The 18,350-nt window shown below is 36.5% G+C and overlaps 1 protein-coding gene and 1 long non-coding RNA gene across 3 annotated transcripts; one reads left to right on the forward strand and one right to left on the reverse strand.

Moving 5' to 3' along the window:
* Nucleotides 1-18: 18 nt before the first annotated feature.
* Nucleotides 19-8,517, reverse strand: LOC116506362. Of its 2 annotated transcripts, none has more exons than XR_004255017.1 (4): nt 8,434-8,517; nt 5,253-5,377; nt 843-920; nt 19-183 (listed from the first exon to the last, which is right to left on the reverse strand). It is a non-coding gene; the product is annotated as an uncharacterized LOC116506362 (long non-coding RNA). The 2 variants fall into 2 exon arrangements; XR_004255016.1 differs by having other exon boundaries at nt 19-186.
* Nucleotides 8,518-8,754: 237 nt separating this feature from the next.
* Nucleotides 8,755-17,406, forward strand: SNRPB2 (small nuclear ribonucleoprotein polypeptide B2). Its single transcript, XM_032214683.1, has 7 exons — nt 8,755-8,956; nt 9,620-9,699; nt 10,677-10,849; nt 12,357-12,494; nt 14,348-14,401; nt 15,074-15,162; nt 16,938-17,406. Exons 2-7 carry the CDS (start codon nt 9,636-9,638, stop codon nt 17,095-17,097), a joined length of 678 nt encoding a protein of 225 aa, XP_032070574.1. The 5' UTR covers nt 8,755-8,956; nt 9,620-9,635; the 3' UTR covers nt 17,098-17,406.
* The last annotated feature ends 944 nt before the right edge of the window (nt 17,407-18,350 follow it).

Below are 18,350 nucleotides of genomic sequence, written 5' to 3' on the forward strand. Positions count from 1 at the left end.
TGGCGCCTGAGCCTTGGATCAGTAGGGAGGAGACAAGGGAGAGTGATCCAGAAACCAACTGTGAGTTGTTCCGGGATGCACGCCGTCGAAGGGCCACTCGGTGAGGGATGCTGGGAGTTATAGAACATCTGAGGGCACAGGTTCTCTACGTCTTGCCTGATCTGCAAAGTTTCACTTGGCTATCTGCTGAATGGAAAACAATTACATGAATCATCATTATTTGACATGGAAAAATATATAGGACAGGCTAAACTGTTCTGACCTCCCTCTTCGCTTGTTCAAAAATGACAGTCAGACAGAACTTCAAAGTCAGACAGAACTTCAAAGGAAATATCTTTAGCAGTCCTGGTTCAAGCTGGCTACAAGCCCAAAAATAAATGTAGATAAAGTCTCTGGCAAAAAGTTACACAGCAAAAGTAAAAACAAAAAGCTCTTACAGCAAACCAGGTTTACAAAAAGCAAATCACTTATCCAAGTGCCTCTTTGAATCTCGAAACGATGAACCACACACGACGAACGACGTTGACTTCTGCCACGAAGGCGTGGCACCATCCATCTTTTATCTGCAGAAGACGACCCTAACGAGCAACAGCTGCTCATTATTCCTGCATCCCGACGCAACTCACAGCAAGCTTCTGCTGAGTCACAACACTAAACTATATCTATATTTAATCCAAGATTCTGTTTCTAATAACAGCCAAAGGAATATTTTTCATAGATATCAACCCCTGCAGCCCTTCTATCTGCTCATACAACAAAGATAATCATTATAATTACACTTTTATATTTATACTAGACAACCTGTGACCCAATGGGTCATTCTTTCAGAGATATTTTCTTACCAGATTCCCCAGTTCTTTGAACTTCCAACATATTGTCTTCACTGGAAAAGATGGGATATATTCAGAGATGAGTCTGCCCTGAAAATAGCCCATGTTGAACTGTATTGCACAGCCAAACATTCACAGAAGAAAGACATTAACTGCTTTATGATAAATGTTATGTCATAAAAAATACTTTATGAAATTTGCCAAATTCTATGGGGGTCATAGGTACCAGATTTTGGATATATTCTGTAAGCTAGCATATATTTAAGCCACCCATTTCACAACAGTGACTCTGGGTATCATCCTATAATTAAAACAGTGGTTACAAGCAATGAGCCACAATGCTCAAGGCAAACAATAGATCCCAGATTTTTCTTTCACATTAACAACAGAGGCCAGCTAATCTTCTAGTCTTAATGACTGACAAAACATGCTGTCATTGCACAAATGATATAAATTATATAATTTGTGTTGCTTCCGAGATAATATATGTGACATTATACCCTCTTAATCCTCTCTCTATATATATCCATGCATAGGAAACATTTTCTCCAGTTACTGATCATTTCATATAAAAATGATAATATAAAATTGATCATGTGCCATCAAGTCATTTTCAACTCCTAGCAACCACATGGATTTTTTCCATGACAATCTATGCCTACCTGTCCTTCAACTCTTTCAATAACTCACACATTACTATTGTAACAAAATCTATCTACCTATTTGCTGGTCATGCTCACCTTCCCGCCTGTTTCTTCCTTTGTTCTGCCCTCCTTCTCCTTGCTTCCTCCCTTCCTTCTCTCCCTCCCCCCCTCTCTTTCCTTCTTCCCTTCCCAGAAAGTAGGTAAATGGCTGCTGCCTGGTGGGGGAGGTAGCAATGGAGGGCACAAGTGACCAACAAAGCATCAGCATAGAGGAACTTGTGAAGAATGAGTGGGTGGGCAGCCTGGTATCCCATTGACTTTCTCCCTGAAAGCCTCCCAGGCAGGAAGTTGTAAATCCAATGCCATCAGGCAAGTAAGTGGCTGTTGCTGGATGGAGGAAGGAGCACGGGGATTGTGTGAGTCACAGGTGGTATTCAGCCGGTTTGGACCACTTCATCCAAATCGGTATGAAGTTGCGGATGGGCCTGCTCACCCGCCCCGGCTCTATGCTGTCTATGTGCGCACATTCACATTTGTGAACCGTTAGGGAAAATATGTGAATACCATCCCTGGTGTGAGTGGCCAGTGCAGTACAAGAGTGCATGCATAGGGGACCAAATCATGATGAATAAATGCTAGCTACACTTGCGAAGTGGTGGCTGCTGGGAATTTCATTACCAGAGTCTGAGATGGTTGCTGGGCATAGAATTTATCTCAGCCTTCCTTGCATACCCACAGTTGAGGCCAAGAACCATGAAAAGTTTTCTTTGATGTATCAACCTTTGCCTGGACCCTTCTTGTATATAAAAATTTTGTTTGGCTTTGAATTTAAAAAATCTGGTTTGAATAACTTTTTTGATTCTAAAGCTTCTGACGGATTAATTAACTCTTTGCCTTGTCTATCCTACTACTCTTGCTTAATACATCTAGTAATGTTGTTGTTGTTGTTGTTGTTAGTCATGAAGTCATGTCTGACCCATCGCAACCTCGTGGAACACATCCCTCCAGGCCTTCCTGTCCTCTACCATCCCTCTGAATCCATTTAAGCTCACACCGACTGCTTCATTGACTCCATCCATTCTCTGCCGTCCACTTCTTCTTTTGCCAGCATCGTTCCCAGCATTAGGCTGTTCTCCAGTGAGTCCTTCCTTCTCATTAGGTAGCCAAAGTATTTGAGTTTCATCTTCAGGATCTGGCCTTCTAAAGAGCATTCAGGGTTGATCTCTTCTAGGACTGACAAGTTTGATCGCCTTGCAGTCCAAGGGACTCGCAGGAGTCTTCTCCAGCACCACAGTTCAAAGGCCTCAATTCTTTGGCGCTCAGCCTTCCTTATGGTCCAGCTTTCACATCTATGATAACTAACATGCCTCAACATTTATTTAAAAATGGTTATGTTGCCCATTCCTATAACTTGTATTAGTAATTATCTCTAGCAACTAGATGTACGTAGATCAGTGCGGTCCAATAAAAGTTGAGAACTAGAGTATTGCTTTAGGGTTTAATCCTGCATAGGTATTGAACCTGACATATTTTTAGAGAATGAGCAGGAAAAGCAGGAGTTCCCAACATACCAGTGGTGGGTTTCAATTTTTTTAGACTCTCTTCTGTAGGTGTGGCCTGCTTTGTGGGAGTGGCTTGCCGGTCATGTGACCGGGTGGGTGTTGTCAATTTGTAAAATGTGCTGAAACTCACTTAACAACGCTCTTGCTTAGCAACCAAAATGTTGGCTCAGAAACTCTGGCATTTGAAGCACGCAAGTCTTAAAGCTGTCAAGTTACAAGACCTTTGCACCCCTAACCCTTTAGAAAAAAAAAACCCACAGGGGTGTTCAAACTTGACAGCTTTAAGACTTGTGGACTTTAACTCCCAGAATTCCTTCTGTCGCTCTTCATCTTGATGATGTGCAGATGGGGGGGGGGAGCTGGAACCAGTTCTAAACGGAACTGTAGATTTGTGGAACCTATTCTATAGAAGAGGTTAGAACTGGCAGGAACCCACCCCTGAAACATACCTACACATACTTAGCAACTTGGAGAGCCTTTGTATCTGGAGGTGACAACTACAGAATTGTAATTCTATGCCAACTGTCTGGACGTCTAACCAGCTGTTAGCTTTTCACAATCACAGCAACAGAGGAAAGCTACAGGCCTGCTGGCAGTGTTCATCTAACTTAGGGGAAATGAAGCATATGGAAACACCTGTCAACATCAGAGCTTGTCTGAAAACCAAAAAGAGAAGGAGCCTGTTATAAATCAGCAGCTTGAATTACGTCAATGCTGGAGCAACAGCCCCCTTGGGTCTCCAAACATCAATGAAAAGCCTTTCTGAATTGAAATATGAACAAATTGCTAATGCTCACTCTTTTTCTCCAAAGTCAGTACAAACAGCCCTTTGATTTTCTGCTTTAAGACAGAAAAGTGAGAGGTATAGCAAGAAAAAAAAAACTAATTCTCAACTCAGGACTCTGAATACCTCAAAAAAAAACAAAAAAAAAAAAAAACCCAACCTTCCTTCATGTGAGGACAAACAACCTATGATCTTTCAGACGTTGCTGAATTGCAAATCTTAATAATTTCACTAGCAAAGCTAATAAAGAAAAATGCTAACGGCTAATGAGGGAAAATATGAAAAAACTCTTGTTATTATCATATTATATTACCTGCCTAATTGTCACAAGGATCCAAACTTTCAGGACTATAACTTTTAGTAAGTAGCGGTTCTTACATTTTCCCATTTCTTCTCTAAGTGCTGCTTTGCTTTTGCATGGTTGACAAAATACAAAGACGGAGGCACGATTTGACAGTTTGCACAAGACGCAATTAACTATAAATGTCAAGAAGGCACACTTTTTTCAGCATAGTTCATTTAATGAAAGTAATTAGAAGTTTTAAGCACTGCCAAGTGACTATGTCAAAAATGGCATGAAATGTCATAATATGGTACAAGTGGAGGGACAGAAATGTAATGTGATGGTAAAAATGAAGCCAGCCATCTGGAAGAAATTATTTACCCCTGCAAATGACTGATGGAAATGCATGTCCATTCTCTGTCTCAAGATAATTATGACATGCAATGCCATCTTGCATATGACACTTCACAATACACCAGGGCGTAGATAAAAAGCATCTGCCATTTACTGAGATCTACACCAGTAAGTCCAGTTTTGTGTATTATTTTCACAGTCCAACCTGTGATTTGGAATTAAAAATAGCAGTAACACTTCAGATTTAATTGTGTAATTTTCTTTCTCTTTTACCCATTTTGCATTCTTTTTTCCTTGTCTGCCACTGACCCCTGTAGTCTCCTTGCAGTTTACACTATAGAAATGAATGATTTGCCAGAATGATTTGCAGAAATACATTTCACTGTTTATAAGCACAATTATCAATCTAAACAGTAAGTGCCATATACTTTCCTTTTCAGTAATACCATTGTCAATATGGAGCTGCAATAATTTCTTTCTGTTTCACCTCTGTATGCATTCCTCTGAGAACATTGTTCTTCATTGCTAATTCATTTAAATCAAGGCATTTTATAATGGATTCTAAATATTCACAGTCTATACATACAGAAATGTTTATGGCCTTGAGCATTTCAGAAATGTTTTAATATTTTTTTTTAGAATCCTCAATTATTTACTTATACATTTTACTGTGTCAGTATTCATTGTCTAGATTAGGCATTTGTAAAGTACAGACTTTGTTAGTCTTCAAAGTTGCTAAATCACAGATTAATCCTGAATGTGGAATGGTAACAAAAGCTGTCTCATTGTACTTACCCACAAGTATTTATTTAAATATTTATAGCCTATGCATTGTCTGGAAGACTTCTTGAACAATGAAGCTTCATCTTTCCAAGGTTATAAACTCATAAATTATTAAGGATATTGATTAGGTACTAATCCTATTAAATAATAAGAAGAAAATCAGGTTTTACACAATATATTCTAGAATAACATACATATGTAAGGTATATTTTTGTCCCCTATTAGTATTTTTATTGAGATCAGTTGCATTGCCTTGTATGTTCTGTCAAGTGAAACTTACCTATCTTGTGTAGTAATTAATATTTGTTTTATAATTGTAGAAAAGGATGCTTAGAAATATTCAAATTAATGTCTAGTTCCTTAATCTGTCCTTTGTGGCAATTAATCAAAGTAGCTGTTGGCACCCAAGAGGGAACTAACAGCCATTTTTGAAAAGGCTCTTAACAAGAACAAATCAATCTGTAAACCAGGCTGCCCTTAGTATCCAGATACAAAGGATATTTTAAACATTTTTTAAACATATTTTCCAAAGCAAATTAATTTATTTTTAAGTCACTGATAGTGAAGATTCTTTTCCGATCCTTTTGTTTCTCACAGGCCAATCTCATGCAAACAAGAGGTGGAGACATACCTCCTTTTCCTCAATGTCCTCTGCAAGTGGAATTTAGAAGCATTATTGCCATAGTCCTTCATACACATGGATGTATTTAACTCCTTTTAAAGGTAGCCAGGTTAATAGCTATGACCAGAACTTGTATTGCATTCCAAAATGTAAGTGCTATCTAAAGCCATTTTTTTCTTTTGTGTGTTCTAAATTTTCCTGTAATCAGTTTTATTTACTGGCCTTTTGTCTTAATGCTTTGAGAGGAAGAAAAAAGTGTATTTTTGTCCAGTTCCTCTATGTCATGTATAGTTTTTTACATTTCAACATTTTCCCTCTAAGATGGATGTCTCCAGAGGGTATATGTCAAAAATATCAAGATAGCAACTATGGCCAGGTCATTTTTATATGCATTCTAACATACATAAGCAACACTAAGATCACAATCACCATTATGACTTTTGACATTCCCCTTCCCCACTATCAAAGTCTTTGACTCAAGTCTCTTTTATTCCCAAACTGGATTCCCAAGGTTTTAACCTTTTCTCTTTGTGGTCCTCTTGTGCACTTTTTCAAAAGATTTTTCAAATGTGGCATCCAGAAGTATATAACTATAGATGTATCATAGATTTGTGTGACAATATTAAAATTCTATTTTATTTTCAATCACTTTCTTTATGAACTTTAACATGAATTTGCCTCTTTGTCAGTGGCTACAAACCCAGCTGATATCTTCATTATGCTATTCATTTTGATTTGAGTATATATTTCCCTATTAATGATAGCTCAGACTTCATCAGCATGTATGCAACGTTAGGGGTATTTTGATTACCCCAATGTGCATCTCTTTAGACTTATTTCAATTCAATTGCATTTACCATTTGGCTGATTGCTCAGTTTAAAGTGTGATGTACTGTACATATGATTACACTTAATAAGTTATCATAATTATCACTTTTTATGTCTAATATCCTGAATCATTCAGTATCATACATAAGGTTAGCCAGCTTGCTAATTACCTCTAAGTAAAGGTGTACTGTATATATTTACATAACAAATTCAGGCCTGCTATCTCAGACAGGTGGCAGCACTCAAGAAAGTGTCAGAATTATTTAGAACTAAAATTAGAGGGATTATCAAAGTTGTAGGCTAGACTGGGAAACTTTTTTTAAAAATTCCAGAAGATAATGGTATATCAATCCTGAGTCAATGCTAAGAAAACTCCATGTCCATGAAATCACCTGAAATCCTGCTCAATTCAAAGCAGACTTCCCCACTGTCTTTACAACAAATTGGCAAAACATTATTTTCATTAGCTTAGCTAGTTACCTCACAATTAAATTAATCTCTTCTTGATAGTTATTTAACTTTTGGATTATTGTGCCTTATTCAATTGTTCTTGGAGAACATTTCAGCTATTAACAGTTATTGCAGAATGCCAATTAATAAAAGAAGTGAAGCATTAACACTAATGCACTATCAGTAACCAGGCTCAATTCACCTCACTAATTCTTACTTTTTAAAGACTAAAAAGTGCATTTTAAGAACTTGCCCTCTTAACTTCTTATGCAATGAAACAGGGGCACCTGAAAGGATAGCTCATTATTTTTTTTATTTTAGTACAAGTAGTCTCAATTTATGACCATTATTGAGCCCAAAATGTCTGTTGCTGAGAGAGCTTTTAAGTGAATTTTGCCCCATTTTACAACTTTTTTTTGCCACAGTTGTTGACTTGCTTTTCAGGTCACAAAAGATGATCATATGACCCAGGGATATTGCAACTGTCAGGTATGCGTGTTACAAAGCACCTGAATTTTGATTGCATTATCCTGGGGATGCTAGCTAGAGGTCAGTTAGTGTGAAAAAGATTTTTTTTAAAAGTAATTTTTTTCAGTGCTGTTGTTACTTTAAAGGGTCACTAAAAGAACTGTTGTAAGTTACTACCTGTATTAATGTTGTTCCTATTATTTGAAACAGATCCATTTGGAGATTTTTCTATTGTAAATGCCAAAATATTATTGGGTACAGTATGCATGTATTAATGTATTAATATGGTATATGTATTAATATTAATACAGGGGGACAGCAGCATTTACTAATCTGCTTCAGTCAGTCAAATATAATACACCCAGCTCTTCTTTAAATCTGTACATGATATATGCCATTGGAGCTCAACTGCTGATATTTTCTGAATAAAATTGATCTCATCTTATTCCAACAGAAGTATTTTGAAATTAGAATTATAGCTAAGGTTAATTCAAAGCAACCCAAATCCCATATTTATTGGGTGTTTTTTAAATGTCAAAAACATTCACGGAGTGAATTCAGTTGAATTTCGTTAACAAAAACGTTAAAACACAAAAGAATGGGAAGTCTTGGGAATCTTAACCTGTAACGCCTCTGAACTTATATATTCACACCTGAACACCTGTGTCATAAAATAAAATGTATTGATCCTGCAGGTGACACAATATTCTTTCAATTCATAGTGAGTTGGGTATACGCCTCTTGCACTCTAAGAATATTTCTATTAAGTTCCCGTTATCGAATTAAAAGACAATCCAAGCTTCTTACAACACGAGCGAGGCGTACCTTTCGAAGCCAATGAATCATGCGCATTCGTGTAGCCTAAAATCGAGGATTCTGACTGTGGCAAGTATTATTATGGAATCAATATGATTGTCATGGGAAGAGAGTATAAACTCTTCTATTTTACAGCTCTATGTTCTTTCACTCAGTTAATACCATATCCGGCTTAAATTTGAACAAGTCTTCCAATGTACGGCAGGTTATCACAGAGATGATATGGCCTAGAGGGCCCAGAATGCCGCTTCCCCCCACCCCTTTCTTTTAACCGGAAGTTAAAGATACTAACATATTAGCCCCAGCCCGATAGATTTCTTCATGGTTATAAATTGTGGAATACCGGAAGTGGCTGAACGAGTGGCCTTTTCTAAACCGGCTTAATCGGAAACGGAAGGAGCAGGCGGAGGTAGTGGCACGCCGAGGAAAGGGGAGGAAGACAAAGTTGTTTGGCTCGGTAGTTACTCGGTTTTTTTTTAAGAGGAGAAAAGGCTCTCCTGTCATCCATCTCTATCGTCCCGGGCTTCTTAAGGTGAGGTCGCAATCGCGGGTTCCTTGAGCCGAGTGCCGCGCCGGTGGGATAGAGGATGAGGAAGAGAAGGGACCCCCGTGTCCTTCCTCCTTCCAAACGAGGAATCTCGTGGGGGTAGCAGTCAGACCCCAGTGTAATGCCGAGAAGAAAATTTGGAAAAAATTAAGAAATTATTGGTAGTGCAATACAGCATTGTTGAGTAAAGCACTTTACGTGGTGCTCCTGTTAGTAACTTTGCCGAGCACCTCATTAATCTTAACGAGATTAGCTTCTTTTAATGGCTTTGGCAATTTGTAATGAAGCAGTCAAACGAAATTTTTAATTTTGCTGCTCGAACATAACTGGATATGCTTTTATTCAGTATTTTTGCTGATCAGATTTTTTTAGAATGTCAGATTTTAGAACCGAATACAATCAGATTGTGAAGAAGAATTGCTTTTGTTATTCTCTGAAATTTCAACAAGTAGCTTCCATATACATCCTTAGGGTGGTCTCCCCCTCCCATCCCCAAAAGTATATAACTATAATAATCAGTGTTTGCCTTTTTTGAATGAGAAGATTCCGAAGAGTCACTGTGGATTAGTGGGTGTAGTTTTAATGAATGATGGTTTTAGTTTTTGGGAGAACCTAAGATATATGAATGTGCTATATCTTATTTTTCAGGTCAGCGTATTGGAAGATGGATATTCGACCAAACCATACACTTTATATCAATAATGTGAATGATAAAATTAAAAAAGAAGGTATGAAATAAATTATTCCTAATTGTATCCTAATGAATTACGACATATGCAATTCTCATTCCTTTCTTTCTCAGCCATAAATTATTGGTCTTTAGCAGATTGTAATTTGAAAGGAAATTAATTTTTGAAAGGCAATTAATTTCTCCGTCAAAAATCTACAGTTACTTTAACTTGGAGTATAGCTGGATTTACATTAGATTGTGATCCTTTTCTCTGAGAATGCATTGGAAGAAAGACCAAGGTCTAATAGGTCTAATCCCCAGTGCCCACCTAGATGTTTATGACAGATATATGAATGTTACAGGTTCCTTTTGTCTGTAACCCATCAGTTGGTATCCGGAAACCTGCTTCTGCTGACTGAAGAAAATGCAAATTAATCAATCTAATAGTATTTGATAAATTTATGTTTCCAGAACATATGTATAAAGAGAGATTCCGTTAATCTATTCCTTACTTTAAACTATTGTCACATGTATATTAGAAACAAAGATAAGCACATTGTGAATTAGCAATAGCAATAGCAGTAGACTTATATACCGCTTCATAGGCCTTTCAGGCCTCTCTAAGCGGTTTACAGAGAGTCAGCATATTGCCCCCAACAATCTGGGTCCTCATTTTACCCACCTCGGAAGGATGGAAGGCTGAGTCAACCCTGAGCCGGTGAGATTTGAACCGCTGACCTGCTGATCTAGCAGTAGCCTGCAGTGCTGCATTTAACCACTGCGCCACCTTGGCTCATATTGCTTTTATTGAGTCAGCTAATACATTGTTTCTGGTCCAGTATTGTATAGATTATTGATAGGAATTCTAGCTTTCAGATATTTTAAATTCTATTAAAGATTTCATTTAGAGATAAGAATTTCTGCATTCAAACTCACTATAGTAATAGTTAATATGGTAATCAGTCAGTTATATAATTCTGAATGTTCTTTTAAGTAGATAGCCACAAATAATTCCTTTCCTTTTTTTCCTAACAGAACTCAAAAGATCTCTATATGCACTATTTTCTCAATTTGGTCATGTGGTGGATATTGTGGCTTTAAAAACAATGAAGATGAGAGGACAAGCCTTTATTATATTTAAAGAGCTTGGATCAGCTACCAATGCTCTGAGGCAGTTACAAGGGTTCCCATTTTATGGCAAACCAATGGTAAGTTGTTAATTTTTTATCACGAAACATAACAGTATAGTCACTCTACAGTATCTTACAAAGTTCAGATTTTTCATTATATTCTTAAACTGTAACTTTATGAATTAACTCACAATATGATAAGAAAGTCCTTTATGTAGATCCTACCAAAACTACTATATATGAAAAGAGATATTTTAATTTTCATTTCAGTGGTTAATACCAATTTTCGGAGAAAAATATATATCCACTTATTTGGAGTAATGAAACCAAATTCTAAGACGAACATATAGAAATGGTTGCATATCAATTCATTTACTTAAATAACATTTTGAGTGTAAATCATTTTAACTATGATGCATCAGTAGAACTTTACAATAATTTATAATTCTAATAGCTTAGAATCCATATAGAAAACTTCCATTCAGATTAGAAACAAGTGGAACTGCATTTATGATCTGATTATAGGGAGGAATGAATACCACTTTCAATATAAATATATAAGTAGAGCCATTTATGTCATTTATTTGATGAAATTACATAAATGTCACTGGAAATTTAATCTGTTGTACTGAGGTCCACAACATTTGAACAATTCATTTCAAAGATAACTGCAGGGAACAATCCGAAACATCACTTGAACATATGAAAGAATTAAGTGACTTTGATGAACATTTATCCATGAATTGTCATCCTCTATTTGAAAACTTTATTTTTTGTTAACATTTTTATTGGCTTGAGACACTGCGTAATGTAAATAACATTTTGACTTCTCAGAGAAATAGAATTTAGGTGAAAGGAGGGTTTTGGGAAACAGCCCATTATCTCCTCTTATTGACATTCCCCAATTTTTTTTTAAAAAAAGCTTTTTTCTAGGCTAGGCACTGTATTTTGTTATACCACAGGAAACACGTTCTCAATCCTATTTGAGCAATATATTTGCCATATGGAAGTTGTTGAAAGTCCAACATGTGTTATTTTGTTGTGCCAGCTTTAGGAATATCCATATGTGTTCTACCTCTTTTACATTTGCACTCTGGACAGTCCGACAATAAATATATGTTCATCCTTTTTTCAGACTGTAAATCATTTATAACTCAGACCATAGTAAAATACTGTGCAGCAGCTGTGAAAAGCAGGCATCAATTACCGAAAGGTCATCCACAGTTATAAGCATACTTTTTGTATCAACTATCTCAATTGCCTATATTAGTCTGCTTTTTAAAAGTTATTTTCAGTTGTATCTTTTATCTCTGACATTTGGCTGTAATTAATGATTCATTTTACTCATTTACTGTTGATATAATGTTGCAATTTTTGATAGTAAATTGCCCCAAATACTTCACTGCATGCAGCCCAAGTGCAAGGGATTCTATTCCACTCAAGACCTCAGTATAGGATATACTTTTCAGAGAGTTAACGAGCAAGATACCTTGTGCACTTGAATTCATATTGATTTCGGTTAGATTACTCTTGATCTACTTGATTACTCTTGATCTTATTTTTGTGAATTTTTTTTTTTAAATAGCGTATTCAGTATGCAAAAACAGACTCTGAAGTAATTTCTAAAATGCGTGGTACATTTGCTGATAAAGAGAAAAGAAAAGAGAAAAAGAAGACCAAATCCTTGGAACAGGCTGCAAATGCTGCCAAAAAGCCAAATCAGGTAAGAAACATTTTTAGCGTATGTCTCATTAGACTTAAGCAATATAAATAAGTTACAAAGCTCTATGTCTTCATTAGAATGTTCTTGACGGTTTGTTAGTTTTATGTGAATTGAATGAAAGGTATGTTTCCCTCAGAGTGCTTCCAGATGAATAATAGAAGAGGCTATTTAAACTGCTGAGTCTTATCCCTTGTTCACTGGCTAAATCTATAAACATGTAGTCTTTGGGCTGTGACAGCAATTGGAATAAATATTTCTGTCATTAAGCAATGTGATAGCAAAGTACAAGGTCATATGATCATGTCAAGGTACTGAGGATTTAATAGCTGCCAGCTGATGAAAGGTTGAAAGCTGTAATTTGTAATCTAATGCAATGTAAGGCAAGGCTGATGCTATGAGGCTGAGGCTATGGTATAACCCTTTTAAGACTCGGATGGTGGGATCCACACAAGTCATTTACTGTTTTAAGGGGGGTCTATATATAGGTGGTCATTAGAGAGGAGTTTCTCTCTTTAGTGTGTATTCAGTTCTCCTTGTGTCTGTGGTGAATGGTAAGGGAATTTATCTTCTGCATGTATATGTCTGTATATAGTTGTATATAAACCACTATTAATTGCCTCAAGGCTCTGTGTGCTGTGTTATTGCTCCTGGGTTTATCACAGAATACTAGTCACACTGCCAAAACTTTTGACAGATCACATTGTTTAGTAATGGCAATCTTGGCAGTCCCAGTTGTGAGGCCCTCACACGACTGCAATGTGGGAAGAGGGAGGAGTTCCAGGCAAGCAAGCCAGTAGATAACAGCTAGGATGGAGGCCAGATGCTGTGGGTGAGTGCTAGGAATTATGAGCTGGTGGGTGCCCCTGCTGGGAATGGAAAGGGCCAGGGTTGTGATTCCTCTGTGATGCGTGCCACCATCAACTGAGGCAATCCTCTCAACAGCACTGAGATGAAGAAGTTTTCAAGGCCTTCCCTGTGTGTGGCCAAATGCCTGGTGGTGATTCCTGGCAGCTACTTGGCTGAGGGCTTTATGTACCAGAGAGGGAGGCAGGGGCACCTACCCAGCATGGCCAGCAGAGAGCCTGTTTAGTAGGGCTTCAGGTAGACAGAGCTGAAGGAAGGCAGTTGAAGAAGACACCAAAGATCCATTGGGGACAGCAAAAGAGAAATCTCCAACTGCCTGAATGTTGATCACATGACTGTGGGGACACTGCCACAGCCAAGGACCAGCCTTCAAGGACCAGTCATACATCCATTTTATAGTGCTGTTGTAACTTTGAACTGTTGCTAAACAAGTGGACATAAACCAAAGAGTACTTATCAAAATACCCCACACAGGTAACTTGTCTAATCTCCTTTAAAATGCATCCTAGTGCTATTAAAAATACTATTGAATTGCTTTTCTTTAATTTTATGGAAAAACAAGAAACAGTAGGAAAATACAAAAAGTTTCCAAGCAGACGATTACTCTCCAGCCTTCTTATAGCTCAGTAAAAATCTGAAAATTTAGAAACACTGCATGATAAAACTCTTTTACTATGAAAGCAGTAAAAGTTCTTAGATTCCTATTCTCATAAACTTACGATGTGTTTTGTAAAATTGCTATGGCAGAAAAGATCCTTAGATATAGCCTCTAGGTGTCTTAAGACTGTAGGATTTTTGTCAATTCTTAAATTATATTCCAGTGTATTCCCCTTAAATCACTGCCTTCTAACTATTCTGGCCCTCTTAAATTTCTTTTTTGAAACTGAGCCAGTTGTTCTGTATCTGTGTCTAAAGTTTACTCTTGTAATATAAATTTTGTGATTAAAAAGAATAAAGACTTCTAAATGCTATTTTTTATTTTTTAATAGGGAGCAAATCAAAATTCAGCAAATGCTCAAGGAAATGCTTCACAGAATCAACAGGTAACTCTTACTGCCTTAGTGCAACTAAACATCTCATCATTGTATTTGACTTATTAGAATAACATATAAACAAGTAGTTGTATTTCTTGTGAATAAATTTGTAACCAATTGTTTGTTTCAGACTTTAATATTGCAGTAAGGACAGGAAAAATCAGATTCTTTATATTCCGATTTATTTTAAGATTTTTTTTTTATAATGAAAGCTAACCTGCTGCAAGATTTAAAAATATTTTTATCTCCCAAGATTGAATCTAGTCTTTACATAGTCCTGTAGGTATTCATAAAAAATAAAAAGGAATATTGATTTCTATCTTGTGGTATTGGAATAATATCTGTTTTCTAGGAAAAGATGTTAGTAATTGAAAGAGAACAATCTTTAATCAGTTCATCTTCTGATAGATATATTTTTGGTAACAGATTATGGTCACCACAGAATGAAGACATTCTCAGAATTCCAAATGTGTCCACTGGCTCCCACATCCAGACTTTTCACTAAATTCAGTAAAAGAAATTCAGTTAATTCATTGAAACTCTACTGAGTCCTTAATAAAAAGGTCATTTTCCAGATTATTCTAGGCTTCTTTACTTAACTTTGAAAGTTAGGAAATATAGAAACTGCTTATATTTTTCCCAGTTCTGTCCTTCATTTGTTTACCACTTCTGTTACTACAGGTGCCTGATAATCCACCAAACCATATACTTTTCCTCAACAACCTACCAGAAGAGACAAATGAAATGATGTTGTCAATGCTATTTAATCAGTAAGTGCATATGTTTTCTCCTTTTTCCAAAGATGTCAGCTGCAATATTGTATGTAATTACGTCAAACTATAGCTCCCTGAAATGTATATAGAAAAATTACATGGGGTTGGTTGTCAATAATTTTACATAGACTAAAACTATGAATACACAGGACTGAGAGCATGTAGTTTTTACTGACCTTATTTGTAGTAGTTTCCTAGAGTTGTTCAAGAATGATGTATGAACATGCAAGAAGCTGGGCTTCCTGGTTTAAGTTGAAAGGTTTATGAATATTATACAAATTGCACATGATTTTACATGGCTTTATGACTGTACAGTAAATATATGTGCATGTCCATACTTAAATTCAGACAAAGGATATGTATCTTGTAGGTATCTTGACTTCAGCCTAGACCAATTTTACTTTGGATGTTAGTTTCTAAAATTCTTAGCCAGCATGGTTAAAAATGAAGTGCCATATTTCTAAGAGCACCAACATCAGAGGTGGGTTGCTGCTGGTTCAGCCTGGTTTGGCTAAACCAGTAGTGGCCTGGAGCATCTGAGAGCGAACCAGTATGATGACTCTTTTGACCCTCCTATGCTCTATAGCTGTTTTATGGCAAAATGCAAATTGCACACAGTGTGTGGTGCCTGCGTGAGCCCCGACAATTAGCTGGTTGTCACAGTGGCGGTGGATTGTGTATGCGCATGCAGCATGAGTCAGGCCTGCGCACGAACAGAACGCATGCACACACAACTAGCAAACCAGTAGTGATGGTAAGTGCAACCCAACACTGATCAGCATAGGAAAGGCAACACTAACTACTTCCTTTCAAACTGTCACTCATAATTATTTGAAGAATGGAAATTCACTGCATGGTGAGTGCTGATTTAAGGGTAGGTTTCCCAGCTTTTGCTCAAACTGAATGAAGCCAGATTTCTGGCACTAACGTCCAACCATGTGCTAATGGTGGTTGCTATCTTACTATTACAGATGTGCTTTGATTCATTTGTCCTTTTGGCTCAAATTGTTGATTCTGTTTGAAAAGGACTTTGACTCAAAATATTAAAATGCTTAGACTGAATGATCTGCTCAATCCAATTTTTGAATTGGTTTGGAATCTGCATATGTCAGAGCAGTTGGGATTCAAGCAGTACACAAGCTTAATAATACATAATAACTGAGTTGACTTGGCAAGCAATTCAGTTCAGATATTCCATCAAATCACAATTCAGTTGAAATTCTATCACAGCCATATTAATTTTACACATTTTCTTCATTTTTTAAAACTGCCTCCTCCCTTTAATTGTTACTAATTCCATTTCACTGTAATTGAAGATGACTTTATTTTAATGATTATTATTTAATGACAAATTATAGAATATGGAAGTGTTTGAAAAGTACTGTATGTAGGACAGATTGCAGATTTGCTGAAGGCTCAATTTTTTTTTTTTGCATAGTTAACTTAGTAGAACCTTGAGTTTACTTTCTGATGCCTAAGGATTTCTTGAACAGTAGTTCATTACATTAATTATGAACTTTATCGCTACGGACTTTGCTGAACTTGAACTTTCTGTATATTAATTGCACCATTTTCATTGCGTGGAAAATGTTTTACTGCTTTCCTTTTTCTTTTCTGGCTTGCCCAGATCAGTAGTGTGCAATTATTCTTTAATAATGAACTTCAATTTTAAGTTATCATTTGTTAAGAGAGTAAGTCTAGCTTATAAGTAAGAGAGTAAGTCTAGTTTATAAAGAATATAAACTTATATAATATAATTTTTTTTTGTCTAGGTTCCCTGGTTTTAAAGAAGTGCGCCTGGTTCCTGGTAGACATGACATTTCATTTGTGGAATTTGAAAATGAAGGCCAGGCTGGAGCTGCTCGGGATGCCCTCCAAGGATTTAAAATTACCCCATCACATGCAATGAAAATTACGTATGCCAAAAAGTGATGGCAATGAACTCACATTTTTTGAAAGAACTTGTTTACAATCTTTTTTTTTTTCATGCGTTTTTTTAGGGCCGGGGGTGAATAAGTTAAAGGATGGTTCCTTAATTTTAAGTGAACTATGTTATATAAAACTCTTGGGATTTCATCTAGTCGGCATGTTCACATTTCTAAACATGTTCAAGGAATGCTAACATTTCTGCCAACCACTGTTAGATGTTGTTGATGTACATAAATAAAGATACTGTGATCTTCAGATCCTTACAAGTTGCTTAATACGAAATAAAATTGTTTTTTCAGAGTTCAACTTTAATTGCTGTTTCATGTGATCAAAATTATTAAATTTAGCTAATTACTGGTCTAGAAATTGGCTATCTTTGAACGTTCTAATCTGAAGTTGTTTACATTTCATCAGTTATGATTAGCATCTTCAAAGGTCCAAGTTCCAGCATAGAAGTTTATAAGGAATCAGTTTTGCCCTAATAATATTTTCCTGCAAGGGACTGGGTGTATGTGGGTGGGGAGCCATGCCCACCCTAGAATAACTGCTGGGGGAATAAAGAAGTGAAGAAAGTGGGTGGCCTCATTTCCTTTTGTTATTGATCTCTGCTTCCTACTGACTTCATCTCTATTTATTGCTAGAATATAGCCTCTAGAAATATTTCTCCTAAGCAAATGCCGCCTTTGATGAGAAAAAGTTTTCCACCCACTCCTGCCTCCAAATTTTCATTAGGAGTTAATAAGGCACAGTGGGATTGTACTTGTTCATCACATTGACATCTATACATATGGATGGGCATACGTTTGTAGAATTGGAGGAAAAATCCTTGCCTTGTATCTAAAGTTCTAAAAAGTTTCGCTTTAGAGACTACTGTCATTGATGGGATGACAATGCCAAATATAAAAATAAATATAACCAGTAATGCCTACATTGTCTAATAATAGATAATATCTCAAATCTGGTGGTGTAGTTATGTAAATGTATTCATAAATGTAGAGATGGGTATGAAAGACACTGTCTTCCGTGTAATTTGCAAATTACCAGTTTTCATCTAAAAAGTGCACTTGGTAAGGAGTGGTACACTATTGTGCACAATGTTCCTATATTAAGAATATTGTGTGAAGGCTTATCCAGAATCTTTTCACAATTGAAAGTAATATACCAACAATATTGCATGCTGGGAGATATCACTTTTATTTCTGAACTGCAATCATGTGAGATGCTGTTATGCTGACTTACTGGCTCTAAATCACTCA

Source organism: Thamnophis elegans, chromosome 3 (genome assembly GCF_009769535.1).
Source record: "Thamnophis elegans isolate rThaEle1 chromosome 3, rThaEle1.pri, whole genome shotgun sequence".
NCBI lineage: Eukaryota > Metazoa > Chordata > Lepidosauria > Squamata > Colubridae > Thamnophis > Thamnophis elegans.

Excerpts from the sequence above, each read along its gene's own strand:
- SNRPB2 (XM_032214683.1), top strand. The coding sequence starts at position 9,636 with ATGGATATTCGACCAAACCATACACTTTATATCAATAATGTGAATGAT. Across the intron at positions 10,850-12,356 it reads CATTTTATGGCAAACCAATG|CGTATTCAGTATGCAAAAAC; the intron begins GTAAGTTGTTAA and ends TTTTTTAAATAG. Across the intron at positions 12,495-14,347 it reads CTGCCAAAAAGCCAAATCAG|GGAGCAAATCAAAATTCAGC; the intron begins GTAAGAAACATT and ends ATTTTTTAATAG.